Source organism: the organism of the source record quoted next, unplaced genomic scaffold (genome assembly GCF_019419815.1).
Source record: "Pyrus x bretschneideri cultivar Hongxiangsu unplaced genomic scaffold, Pyrus_bretschneideri_v1 Contig121, whole genome shotgun sequence".
Lineage (NCBI taxonomy): Eukaryota > Viridiplantae > Streptophyta > Magnoliopsida > Rosales > Rosaceae > Pyrus > Pyrus x bretschneideri.
This window is the reverse complement of record NW_025999415.1, coordinates 488,961-500,818: the sequence shown is the minus strand read 5'-3', so window position 1 is coordinate 500,818 and position 11,858 is coordinate 488,961. Positions and strand designations below refer to the sequence as shown.

Below are 11,858 nucleotides of genomic sequence, written 5' to 3'. Positions count from 1 at the left end.
CCCACATCATTGGCCCTTTATTAATCTTATATTAAAAAAAAACCAAAACTAGCAACATAGAAGCCAGCATATTGGCTCACCTTGTAAAAAATTATATTTTTACACTAAACAGTCACATTTGGTACTATTTATTTTACTCTTTATTTTGTTCTTATTGTTAAAACTCAAAATTTTCAAACATTTTTCATTAATTTTCCTTTCTTTTTTTTGCAATAAAAAATTAAGAACACAAATCTGATGTATTAGGTATTCGCACTCTGCCCACATCATTGGCCCTTTATTAATCTTATATTAAAAAAAACCAAAACTAGCAACATAGAAGCCAGCATATTGGCTCAACCTGTAAAGTATAAGACTTTTTCTTTCTCTCTTTTGGAATTGGTTGTAAAGTAGAAGATGATCTTCAAGATATTAGTATATTTTGATCTCTAACGGTCATGAATTGTGACAGGCCGTATCATGACAAATAAGGTGGGTTTAATATATAATTAATCATCTTTAACTAAAAACTAATGAAAGTTTGTCGTGTCGTCGATGACAAAAACTTGTGTGACTTGTTAATGAATATGATAATACTGAGTGACACAATAGTTAAATTAAGAGATCAAATATGTGTAAGATATGTACAAGAGTTTTCTATTAGGTGAGGTAAAGTATTAATTTACAGGAATATTTATCCTACTAGGTCATGGATCTTGAGGTGCGAAACGAATGAGGATCTTGGAGATCCTCAAATCGTGTCTATTCATCGTACATTAGGTGGTCAGTTTTCGTCAGATACTATTCATATTTAATTTTAAATAAAAATATTTAAAATGATTTATGACAGCACGATGTACGATGAACAAACACGATTTGAGGATTCGTGCGAAACATATGTACTAGGGTTTTCTATGTGGGGAGGAAATCTAATACTCTCTTATAAATACAAGGCTTAGGGAGTGGGGTAGCAAACAAATAAGGGAAATTTTGAAATAGGTCCAATTTTATAGGCCACCTTTTGAAATAGGTCTAATTTTTAGTGACTTTTGACTTTCGAAATAGGTTCAATTTTTAGTTACTTTGGACCCATATCAAAAGACCCTAAATATAAGGCTTAGGTCTCCACTCTCATACACAATACTCCCCATATAGAAGTGCATAAGGCGTGTGGAAAGAGGAAGATCTTTGATGCTTGTTTGCTCCTTAGTGGTTTAACTTTGTTAATGTCAATTGCCTATTGAGACAGAGAACCAAAATTCGATATTTTTTAATCCTTGCATAGAAAAATAATTCAAATTTTTTTAACGACATGTGAGTTATCCTATTTTTTAAGTTGTTTCCAAAATATATTAAAAATGCTTAAATGTCAAAATGGTCCTTGTGTTATGGCTATTTGGCCAAATTAGTCTTCGTATTTATCTCCATTAACCAATTAAGAACATTTTATCCAATCTTTGTCAAAAGATTTATAACCTATTATAGAAAAATATTTTCAATTATATAAAAAGAAATATAAATTTCAAAATGAAAACAAAATTAAACAAACCCACCCTACCATCCACTTGTCCTTGACCCAAGCCTCAACCTAGCCACATATGCAAGCAACTCGACAAATGCGTCTCTAGATCCACCTCGACCCCACATGTCACCACGCAAGTTCCATCATTGTGGTCCCAAAAAAATTAACCCTTATCACCTCGCCTCCGATTGTGTAATCGAGAAACAGACCACAATTGAGAGAGTCATATATTATCGTTTTCTTTATTTAAATTAAAATTTACAGAAAAATGCAAATTAAATGAGAAATAAAGATACAAGAGATAAAACTTCCGGTATGAAAAATTATTAAGGTTGTAACATAGAAAAGTGGGGAGGGGTGCATGAAATTTGGTAGAGGACAAAACGTTAGGAAGGAGGTCAGGGAGTTGGCAGGAAAGTAATTTTATCTTTAATTTTATTTGATTTTAAATATTTTGAATCAAGTAGATAATTTTATCAATAAGTTTATAATAATTTATAAATTTATTAATAGAGTTTGAATGGAATATTCTTGATTAGTAATCACAAAACGATGACTAAATTGGCCAAATTAAAAACACAAGGACTAAATTGACCAAATGACTAGAACACATGAACCATTTCGATATATATATATATATATGTGTGTGTGTGTGTGTGTGTGTGTGTGTGTGTGTGTGTATTTGTTTTTTTTTTAACAAACGATATTATCTATACCAAAGGGGTGAGGGTAGTGTGTTAAGCCTCACAATGAGCCAGCCATAATAATGTGGTTCAAATTCGCCTTTTGACGAGAATCAAATATAAGATCTCTCACTTATAAGTGAAAAAGAATACACAGACCGTAATCCTAAGTAACAAACTATTTTGACATTAAAACCTAAATAGTAAACTTTGCGGTTGACCTTATACGCAAAAAATAAATTATAATGCTAGATTGTGGTATGCACAAATACATATACATTATTAGTTTCCATCCAACGCATGCGCATGTTGAAAATTGATTGAAGGGTGAGGGTAGCATGAAAACACAATAAGCCCAATGAATAAGACTTTTCGAAAATGGGTAATCGCATTCCCAGTCATTCTATCAAACGCACAACCGGAAATGAAACTGCCGCCATAATTCATTAATATCAACAACGGACGGCCTTTCAAATAGTGTACTGGTAAGAACATAACAACTACAGCAGTTGGGAGTTGGAAGACGTTAACATCTCCTATCCCACACAATGTAAAGCTGAGATGAAAGAATACCAAATCAAAGCTTAAGCGGCTCGTTCCAGCATACTGCAACTGAATTGGCCACCTGACAGATGCAGCTTCTCCGCTTTTGTAACCGCATCTAGAGGAAGAGGAATGAAACTTCGAGATGGACCATAGAAATGAGGGAAGCTATTGGAACCGTCAACAACTTCATATACTAACCCTTCACCTAGCTGCGATAACACAATTAGAGAAATTATCTAAATACTGAGATAAGACAAAAAAGAAAACAATGCCAACAAACTTCGAGTGTGATCTTCATGCTGATAAATGTACAAACAAATGGAAAGAATGGCTCAATACACATGGCTGTTCAATAAGAAACTAAGAAAATGTGGGTGGTGGAGGTCATTCAGTAATAAATAGGACTGTAGGATGGGGAAAGATTGAGGGGTTTCTCATTCAGTCTAGGTTTCTAACTTTCTTTTCGTTTAGTCTTTGTTATACTTTAGGGAGCTATATGTGCCACAAGCTCAGCTAGCAAAACATTGATTTTCGGAAGGTAGATTCAAGTCCTGCCATCTCTTTGGTTAACAAAAGTCGCCAGAATCCCACCTTGCTAGTGCAAGGAGCTCATGAGCAAGACAGACTGAGAGATCATTCCAAGGCGTAAGTGCAGGAAGGAAAATCTTATAGATTCATCACCAGCTACCTTCTGGCCTAATGATATTTGTTTCAAAATGTTTCAGGGTAAATTTACCATGTCTTGTTCCTCTATGTAAACTAAACATAGTATAAAAAAGTCTGTTCTAATCAACAACGCCTCCACGCAACTCTGAAGAAGTTAGTATCTGAAATCCATGCTTCTTTCGACTCCCTTAATCCAGTAGTGCATATTTACCTTCATACGCTTCCTCTCTTTTAATCCGCAGAATAGTGGTATCTGTTTTTAACTTCTCATTTCAGAAGTAGGCAGAAACATGGGGCAGGTGCAGTTGCAACATTAGGTCTCCGTATAACATATAGAAAGTATTGTAATATATTAGTTAACTTCAATGTGCAGTAAACCAATTAGTCAATTACTTATGTCAATCAGAGTCTTCTGAATGTTGTGTAGTCATCTAAGCTTTGAATTGTGAAATTCAGTTGCCAGCATTTTATGCTATGAACAGATTCTTAAAGCATATGCTCAGCTGGCCTGGAGACGAATGGGATTAAGATGTTCCTACGAGATCCTAGCTCCTCAGTTGTTTGAAAATAGTTTTTTCTCAACAAATATATAGCTCATTTTGATCTTTAATAGTGCATTTGGACGAGTGGTTTTAAAGTTACATGGAACTTTAGACTCGATTATTAAAAATGCACCACAAAAAGGTTACCAATAAACTAGTACAAAGCTACCACTAAAAAACCACAAATGCACTAAAAAGACACTAGACGAATGACTTTCAAGGTGTTATTTGGAAGTTTTCCCCGTATCCAATTTTTGTAGTGCGTGCCTATCAAATTTAGCCAAAGTTGCATAAAATTTTAAACTCCCTCGTCCAAAATAACCATAGAATTTGAAGTTAGAGTAAAACCTAAATATGGATGTTCATATCTACGTACCTTATTAGTGTCAATTTGAAGCAAGTAAAGATCCACCTTAGTATTCACGAAAAAATTTTGCAATGTCGACTTTACCTGAAAAAAATTGAACCATTTTATGGCATCAATAAATCAATGAACGTAATTAATCACCCATAATTTTGTTTTACTTTTATTACGAGTAATATTTCTAGTTTAAGTTAGACTAAAAGGAAGTGGAGAGTTTGAACCGCGACGCACTGCGTTGAGCTCTGTCCACCAGGGCAACTCATTTGCCACCCAGAATTTCTTTCAGTTGGACCGTGTCTAAGCTTTAATCGATGCAAAGGGTAAATATAATCAAATTCGCAACTGGGTGGGATACATATACATATACATGTACATATATATACATGTATTTGAAGAGAGATAGAGAGAGAACCCAGAATTTATTATGTACACATTTCTCCCTTCCCTTCACCTCCACCTCCACCTCCATCTCCACCTGCAGCCATTGCACTGGAGATCGAAAGTCTTCCACCTCCACCTCCACCTGCAGCCATTGCTCTGGAGATCGAAAGTCTTCCACCATCTGCATATCTAATGCAACTGGACCCGGTTGGGCTTTGACGGGCTTTTAAGGCGAGAGAAAGCCCATTTTCTTTTCCAACACCAAGAGTCCAAGCCCAAGCTGAATTGCATGAAGAATCTTCCACGCGTCGTTTTCAAAGCTATTTCACTGCCTCGGCAGTGAGTAGACTCGGTACCCAAACTGGGTTCTCTATCAATGAAGCTTTTGGTCTGCTTTTTACATAACAGTTGACAAACATGGCTACAATGGCGAGTGCAGGCCTGCTTAGCCCCCTCCATTGCCACCTCAACGAGCTTCGGCTTTTGGGTTCGAGCTCCATCCGCACCAAGCTCGCAGAATTTCGGCTCTGTCAGCCCATTATCGCTCTAAAGCACGCAAGAAATGCGTCCATTGTTCCGGTCGTACGAGCGCAGAGTTCTTCTGGTTCGTCTTCTTCCCATTTTCTGCAAGAATGGTTCATGGGTTTTGAATGTTATTGTATATTCCATTCAAATTATGATTTGGGTGTCTCGGATTTTAAATTTTAAATTTTAAATTTTGGCATGGCTTCTGACTCCATATTGTTGGTTGCTCGTAGGTTATGTCCCAGACTCCAAATTTTACAAAGTCGAAGCGATTCTGAGGTGCGGAAACAATTCACTCATCTGTTTGTATATACATTGTTGTTGGTTCTTAATTTTGTTTAGGTTGATTGTTTAGAGCTCTTGATGTCTGCTGTGCTGTTTTCTTCTATTACTTTTGTGTGTGGAATACATGAGGTTATGGGTTTTAATTACATCTAATTATTTCTTAATCTTTGCTATGATTATGGGACGAGCTAGGCCCTGGCGAGTTTCGCACGTTTCTTCGGTAAGAATTGTTGAACCTGCTTACTGCATATTAATTGGCATTGCATTTTGCATTGTCATAATAAAATTAGGGAAGCAACAAATTGATTTTTCAAATTTTGTTGATTGGATAGTAGGAAGAATAGCTCTGTGTTTCTAAGCCTGTGTAGTTATCTAAGCACCATCCCATCTTCTTCTGCAGTTGCCTTTAATCCTTTTTACACACTCAAATCCATTTGCATATATCGAACACATAGTCACGACTGATTTGGATTGGAGCTCAAACACGATCAACATTGAAGGTTAATGAAATTCTAATCTAGAGTGCCATTTATGTCACTGGACCTAAATTTTGATTGCGGTGTGGCCTGTAGTGACATGTCAAAAGATCAATTAGTAGTTGTTAGTTGTACCGCTATACAATTCATTTCCGGAATTTAATGAAAATTATTTGTGACTGCCTCACTTAGTACCTATCAGTAACTTGTTGGCCAAGTTTCTGACTGCTCTCTGTATGCATTGCCTTGATCATAGTCAAAGCAAGATAGCTTCTGTCTTTTAATAATACTCATGCTATTCTCGGAATTTTTGCCACTTCTCTCCTTTCAATTCATTACATCCATGGACCATGAGGCCTCCGTTGGGGACTGGGATGCTATGCCAGTGGAATTGTCCGTGGTGCATTAAGTAACGTCATTTGCTTACTAAAAGAAATGTAAAAGCAAAATGACCACTAGAATTTGAAGAATTAAGATGTTTCATGTGGTTCATATTTCATGAACTTATTGTATGAAGAAAATAGGGTTATAGTCCATAGTAGGGTAAGAATTGTACCTGATTTTATCCTTTCTTTTAGGTTGCACGTTTTCACATGTTTACTAATGTACAGAATTGTTGTTAGCTCCTTGAGATAATAGCATAAGCATTACTTTGGGTTTCTGGAGTCTACAATCTTTTCCTCTGTCATCTTTAAGAGCTCCTTGAGATAATAGCATAAGCACTAATCTTTTGGTCCCCATCCTTTGTGAAATCGAAGGCTCTGCTGAAAATTGGAATTCGTGGTGTTACTGTATCTGATGTTCGAGGCTTTGGTGCTCAAGGTGGTTCAACAGAGAGGCAGGGTGGTATGTTCTTGCTTTGGCATGGATATTTTCTCTTCATTTTAATTAAATCTAGCAGATGTTTTGGAAACACTCCCTACCCATTATATCTACTGGTACTTATTTATCATATCATCCTACTCTTTTCTTATATTATCCTTCATAATTTCTTCCTTTTTTATTACTTTGTTAGGCTCTGAATTTTCTGAAGACAATTTTGTTGCTAAGATTAAAATGGAGATTGTAGTGAGCAAAGACCAGGTATGAAGAGTCTGATTGATAATTTTAGTTCTATAATGCATTCTTTTTGAGATATTGATGCTCAGGGAAAAGGGGTTGAAAATCCCCAATTGAATCCTGCTCTCATCACTTCATAGGTTGAGGCTGTGGTTGACACAATAATTGAGGCAGCCAGGACTGGAGAAATCGGCGATGGCAAGATTTTTGGTTTGTCTCTAAACTTGTTCATTTTGAAACTACAAAGATACAGTCTACAGTTAGCACCTAAGCAGGTTAAACTAAAATTTTAATTAATAATTATTTCTTTGACATATATAATTATTAATTTGTGTTGAAAATGATGTACACTGAATTCAAACTATACTTTAACACCTATATAAGTTAGCTTATTTTCAGACAATTATGTCGGTATACAGAGTTGTTTGATGGATTCGCACCTTTCCATTTTGTCACCTATAGATGTTCTAAGAGATACACTACCCCTCCAGAATTAGGGAGGGTCATTAGTTTCCACTATATATCATGTTTGTGAAGTCAGATACTAAGGTCACATAAGAGTTGTAGTGAAGTTGTACTTTAAGGTCAGGTTGGTAGGACAAGTAGCTATTTTGGACAAGACTGATCATTTGCCAGAAATCTTTATACTCTGTATTTATGCAATGACTATGCTAGTTACATGTAAAACTTAAAACTCAAGGAATATATCATTTCTGGCCTCTCCAGTGAGGTTTCATCAAACTTTCTAATGAGGCTTTGTATCTTCTGCAGTGGTGCCAGTCTCAGATGTAATCAGAGTTCGCACTGGTAACATTTTACTCGCCAAATGATTTAAGTTTAAGATGATGTATCCAGTTGTTTGCGTGTCTCTTTGGATTGATGATTGCTCTCTAGAGTTCACCTAAATTTTTCTTCTTCTTGTATACGTCATTTTCAGGGGAGCGTGGAGAGAAGGCGGAGAAGATGACAGGAGGGCGGTCTGATGTGTCCTCCTCTGCCTGAGTGAGATTTGACGAAACTTGATGAGTGCGACTCTATTCAACCCCCCATCCAATCTCCCCCCCCCCCCCCCCCCCCCCACCCCCCTCTGTCCGTTAGATCTTAGAAGATTAGTGCTTCATTTTTTGGAGTGTATGCAGTGATGGAAGAGTAGAATAAGGTGTAATACCAGTCATGTAGCTTCTATCTTTTATCAGAAGGTAGAAAATAACCCGGCAGTTGTTTCCCCTCTTATTTATTAAATAAAAGTAGTGAACTTATTTAGCGATGAAGAAGAATTTCTTAACAAAAATATGTGGGTAACTTTGTCTCTGTCTTTGGAAGATGAATGCTATATAGTCTATGTAAGCTTGTTTTACTTGTCAGTCAATTAATTATGCAAATGTGCTTCTGGAAGGAAGCTAACAAACACAAATCTACGACCGGAGGAGGCCAAATGCCGATCTTCTTTTGAATATATCAAGCCTGATAACTACTGAAATCGGCACGCTTGCTTAGCCGTGCAATCTGCTCGTAAACGCCCAGCAGTAAGGTAAGAGTCTGCTCAAGGATTCCAGCAACAGCAATGTCAGAAGTTAAATTGTGGTTGACCTGCTAAAGGGGTTTAGCTTAGCCATTCAATGCACAAATATGGAGACGAATTGAGTGAGAGATGATGATAGAAATAAGAAAAAATTCTTCAAATTATTAGCTGTGATCTGTGTTATGCACAAAAATTGGAAGATGAGTGTTGCAATGTTCAACAATGTATAAAGAAAATCAGCTAGTGGTTTAGCTACGGCAGTTTATATTTAGGATGGTTTATTGTGCTACAAAATAAAAACAAGTTGAAAGCTACAAAGTTTTATTGTCGTTGTTGGACTAACAAAGTTAAACAAATGCAAAAGATAAACTAAACTGAACCAAATCGAATCAAACCGTTCAGAACTAAACCCGGTCGATCCAATCTAGAACATGTCTACCCCTATCTAATAAAAGTATTTATACTGATTTGATATCCTTCCTTCCTCCCCCATTGATAAATGATGGAGGTCATTAAGATAAAGCCTAGAATTGTTTGAAGGCTATCAACGAATCAAACGACAACAACCAACTTCTTTGAAAATTGTATTCTTCCTCTAATCAAAATTTTAAATATTAAAACGTAAATAAATAAAAATAAAAATTTGGTGCGGTTGGTGACGTCTCTCTCTCCTTCATTTGAGAAATTTTTAGTTGTGACGGAAACACGGATGGTATATCACATGTTTTTATGTAAATAGTGAAAAATTTTAAATTTTAAATTATTAACCTTTTAACACATATATCACATAATTTATATAAAGACAGATAATGTATCATTTTGTGTGACAATTACATTAAAAAATTTTGTCCTTCCGGTCCATCTATAAATGCAGAGACAGATCCTTCGTTCCACGTATAGCGTGAAATATAGCGTGGGTATCGGTATTGCTGCGAAGGACAGCCCTTCCCCTTCTTCTTAGAGACGCCCATACGCCTTAGAGAGAGAAACCACCGCAGATCTACTCTCTCTCTCTCTCTCTTCAAATTCTCCATCTTCCTGAGGTAACTCCAACTTTACCCTTCCTTCTTCTTGTTCTCGTCGGATCTGTACCCTCCATTGATTTTTACATTTTCGTTTTTTATGTGCCCACTTGCACGAATTTTCGCCATTTGATCCGATCTCCAATTTTCTAACTTTTTGTGTTCCGATCTCGAATTTTGCCCGAAATTGTGATGAAATTTACAAGATTTAGACCCTCATTATGAATGTGAATGCTGATTGATATATAGATATTTGAAATTTTGGGTTGGATTTTTTTATCAAATTTTGAAGGTTCGAAAATGGGGCTGTCATTCACGAAGCTGTTCAGCCGTCTGTTTGCGAAGAAGGAGATGCGCATTCTGATGGTGGGTCTCGATGCGGCTGGTAAGACCACCATTCTCTACAAGCTCAAGCTCGGCGAGATCGTCACCACCATTCCCACCATTGGTATGTCAATCACTTGCACAACCGATCTCCTCCTTGATCTTGATTCATCACTCGATATTGGTTGTTATTTATCGTTTTCCGTGGTATTAGTTGTTAATTGCTTTGAATCATGGTGAATTATGTGATTAGGATTCAATGTGGAGACTGTGGAATACAAGAACATCAGCTTTACTGTGTGGGATGTCGGGGGTCAGGACAAGGTATGGACTCTTTTTCTTTTTAACTTATTTAATTTTCCAAAAATGTTATCAGTTGCAATTGAGTACTGGTAAATTTTTGGTGAGAGTTGAATCCTGCATCTGATTTACATAGTTGAGTTTGCCTGATGAAAAACTAATTTGTGTAAAACCATAGCAACTCAGCAAGTTTGGTGCCATGGCCAACGTGAAATTTATCATCTCCGTGATTGTTTTGTGTAAATTATGGTTTTAACTATTGATAGAATCTTGGAGGTCAATTGGTTCCCAATCCTAGCCTTCCTTTATAATCGACTAGTTAACGAGCCCACTCAACTCAAACCCTTTGTCTTCCATCGCACAAGTTCATCAGTTAAACATCGATGGGGTCAGGACATGCTATTATTTTTTGGGATTGTTTCTCCGTTGGACTGTTATATATTTTTTGGGCATACATGTTCTCCCTGATTTTTCTCTTTCGGAATAATGCCCAACTAAATTACTTGTTCCTGAGGATTGTTTTGTTGATGAGTTGAGCGGAGAAATTATCCAATATGTGGTTTACAAGTCACATACTGTATTACTTCTACAGTTTACGTCATTTCTGATAATCAGTTAGGTGTTATTCTAGCTGCTGAATTTTCACTCTATTGTGTGTTGATATTTTTTATTGTCTTTCCAGATCCGACCATTGTGGAGGCATTACTTCCAGAACACACAAGGACTTATCTTTGTGGTTGATAGCAACGATCGTGACCGTGTGGTTGAAGCCAGAGATGAGCTTCACAGAATGTTGAATGAGGTATGCAACTTCTTATTCTAACTCTAAAGAGCGGGATGAAATATATAGCACGATGAAAACTTGTGCCACTTTAATTGCTACATATTCATTTCTCTTCTTTTCTTTCTCCTTTTCATTTTGATCATTAACCATTGCTTGTATTTGGCAGGATGAGTTGCGGGAGGCTGTGCTTCTTGTATTTGCAAACAAGCAAGATCTTCCAAATGCCATGAATGCTGCTGAAATAACTGATAAGCTTGGTCTTCACTCCCTCCGTCAACGCCACTGGTAAAACCGAATGTAGCCTTTCTCTCAAACTCGCTCACACACACACCCCTCCTTGAAACTAACTTTGTAAACTACCCTTTGCAGGTATATCCAGAGCACATGCGCCACTTCTGGTGAAGGACTGTACGAGGGTCTTGACTGGCTCTCAAACAATATTGCAAACAAGGTGGACTCATGCTCTCATACATTTTAAGTAACTCGATTGTTCATTATGGTTTCCGTTTCTGATTTTGGTTCTGATTTTGGTTTTCCGGTGTTACATTTTGCAGGCATAGATGGCTTGACTTGAATTTTGTGTAGCCGATTCTGCTGTAATATGAAGTTGACATTGATCGGTCCTTGGTATTCTGCATCTCTCTGCTCTTAAGTACCTGTTTTTACCATTTTTGTGTTTACTATTGCAAGCAGTTCCTTTTCTTCGACGTGTAGTTAAGAATAATTCATAAATTCTCAATTTTACGCCCGGTATTAGCATAATAGCTTTGTTTCCCCCCATTGTTTTGTGAAATGAAATAGCTGCTATCTATCTGTTTATATTTTCTCTCGCTTCATCCAAATTCAAATCAAATGGATTTGGGAAGTATTGTTTGGCC

The 11,858-nt window shown here is 36.7% G+C and overlaps 3 protein-coding genes across 4 annotated transcripts; 2 read left to right on the top strand and 1 right to left on the bottom strand.

The window, feature by feature from the left end:
• Positions 1-2,549: 2,549 nt before the first annotated feature.
• LOC125474623 lies at positions 2,550-4,870 on the bottom strand. Its single transcript, XM_048578528.1, has 4 exons — positions 4,826-4,870; positions 4,715-4,759; positions 4,315-4,389; positions 2,550-2,939 (listed from the first exon to the last, which is right to left on the bottom strand). Exons 1-4 carry the CDS (start codon positions 4,868-4,870, stop codon positions 2,769-2,771), a joined length of 336 nt encoding a protein of 111 aa, XP_048434485.1. The 3' UTR covers positions 2,550-2,768.
• A 165-nt stretch (positions 4,871-5,035) lies between these two features.
• On the top strand, positions 5,036-8,385 carry LOC103953094 (nitrogen regulatory protein P-II homolog). The gene is made up of 8 exons (XM_009364820.3): positions 5,036-5,287; positions 5,442-5,487; positions 5,686-5,713; positions 6,728-6,815; positions 6,985-7,052; positions 7,169-7,238; positions 7,800-7,835; positions 7,966-8,385. The coding sequence occupies exons 1-8, from the start codon at positions 5,101-5,103 to the stop codon at positions 8,028-8,030; spliced, it is 588 nt and encodes a 195-aa protein (XP_009363095.2). The 5' UTR covers positions 5,036-5,100; the 3' UTR covers positions 8,031-8,385.
• Positions 8,386-9,430: 1,045 nt separating this feature from the next.
• On the top strand, positions 9,431-11,799 carry LOC103964914 (ADP-ribosylation factor 2-like). Of its 2 annotated transcripts, XM_009377910.3 has the most exons (7): positions 9,432-9,593; positions 9,865-10,020; positions 10,150-10,220; positions 10,879-10,998; positions 11,147-11,265; positions 11,350-11,431; positions 11,535-11,799. In XM_009377910.3, exons 2-7 carry the CDS (start codon positions 9,873-9,875, stop codon positions 11,538-11,540), a joined length of 546 nt encoding a protein of 181 aa, XP_009376185.1. In that variant the 5' UTR covers positions 9,432-9,593; positions 9,865-9,872; the 3' UTR covers positions 11,541-11,799. The 2 variants fall into 2 exon arrangements, with proteins under 2 accessions (XP_048434475.1, XP_009376185.1); XM_048578518.1 differs by having other exon boundaries at positions 9,431-9,593; positions 11,350-11,617.
• Positions 11,800-11,858: the final 59 nt, after the last annotated feature.

What these genes read in the sequence shown, in the direction of transcription:
- LOC103953094 (XM_009364820.3), top strand. Translation starts at nt 5,101, where the DNA reads ATGGCTACAATGGCGAGTGCAGGCCTGCTTAGCCCCCTCCATTGCCAC. An exon ending in TTCAACAGAGAGGCAGGGTG is followed by an intron (nt 6,816 to 6,984) that starts GTATGTTCTTGC and finishes TTACTTTGTTAG; the next exon opens with GCTCTGAATTTTCTGAAGAC. An exon ending in TGTAATCAGAGTTCGCACTG is followed by an intron (nt 7,836 to 7,965) that starts GTAACATTTTAC and finishes CGTCATTTTCAG; the next exon opens with GGGAGCGTGGAGAGAAGGCG.
- LOC125474623 (XM_048578528.1), bottom strand. Translation starts at nt 4,870, where the DNA reads ATGCAGATGGTGGAAGACTTTCGATCTCCAGAGCAATGGCTGCAG. An exon ending in CTCCAGAGCAATGGCTGCAG is followed by an intron (nt 4,760 to 4,825) that starts GTGGAGGTGGAG and finishes ATGGAGGTGGAG; the next exon opens with GTGGAGGTGAAGGGAAGGGA. An exon ending in TTCAAATTGACACTAATAAG is followed by an intron (nt 2,940 to 4,314) that starts GTACGTAGATAT and finishes GTGTTATCGCAG; the next exon opens with CTAGGTGAAGGGTTAGTATA.
- LOC103964914 (XM_048578518.1), top strand. Translation starts at nt 9,873, where the DNA reads ATGGGGCTGTCATTCACGAAGCTGTTCAGCCGTCTGTTTGCGAAGAAG. An exon ending in ATGTCGGGGGTCAGGACAAG is followed by an intron (nt 10,221 to 10,878) that starts GTATGGACTCTT and finishes TTGTCTTTCCAG; the next exon opens with ATCCGACCATTGTGGAGGCA. An exon ending in TTCACAGAATGTTGAATGAG is followed by an intron (nt 10,999 to 11,146) that starts GTATGCAACTTC and finishes TGTATTTGGCAG; the next exon opens with GATGAGTTGCGGGAGGCTGT.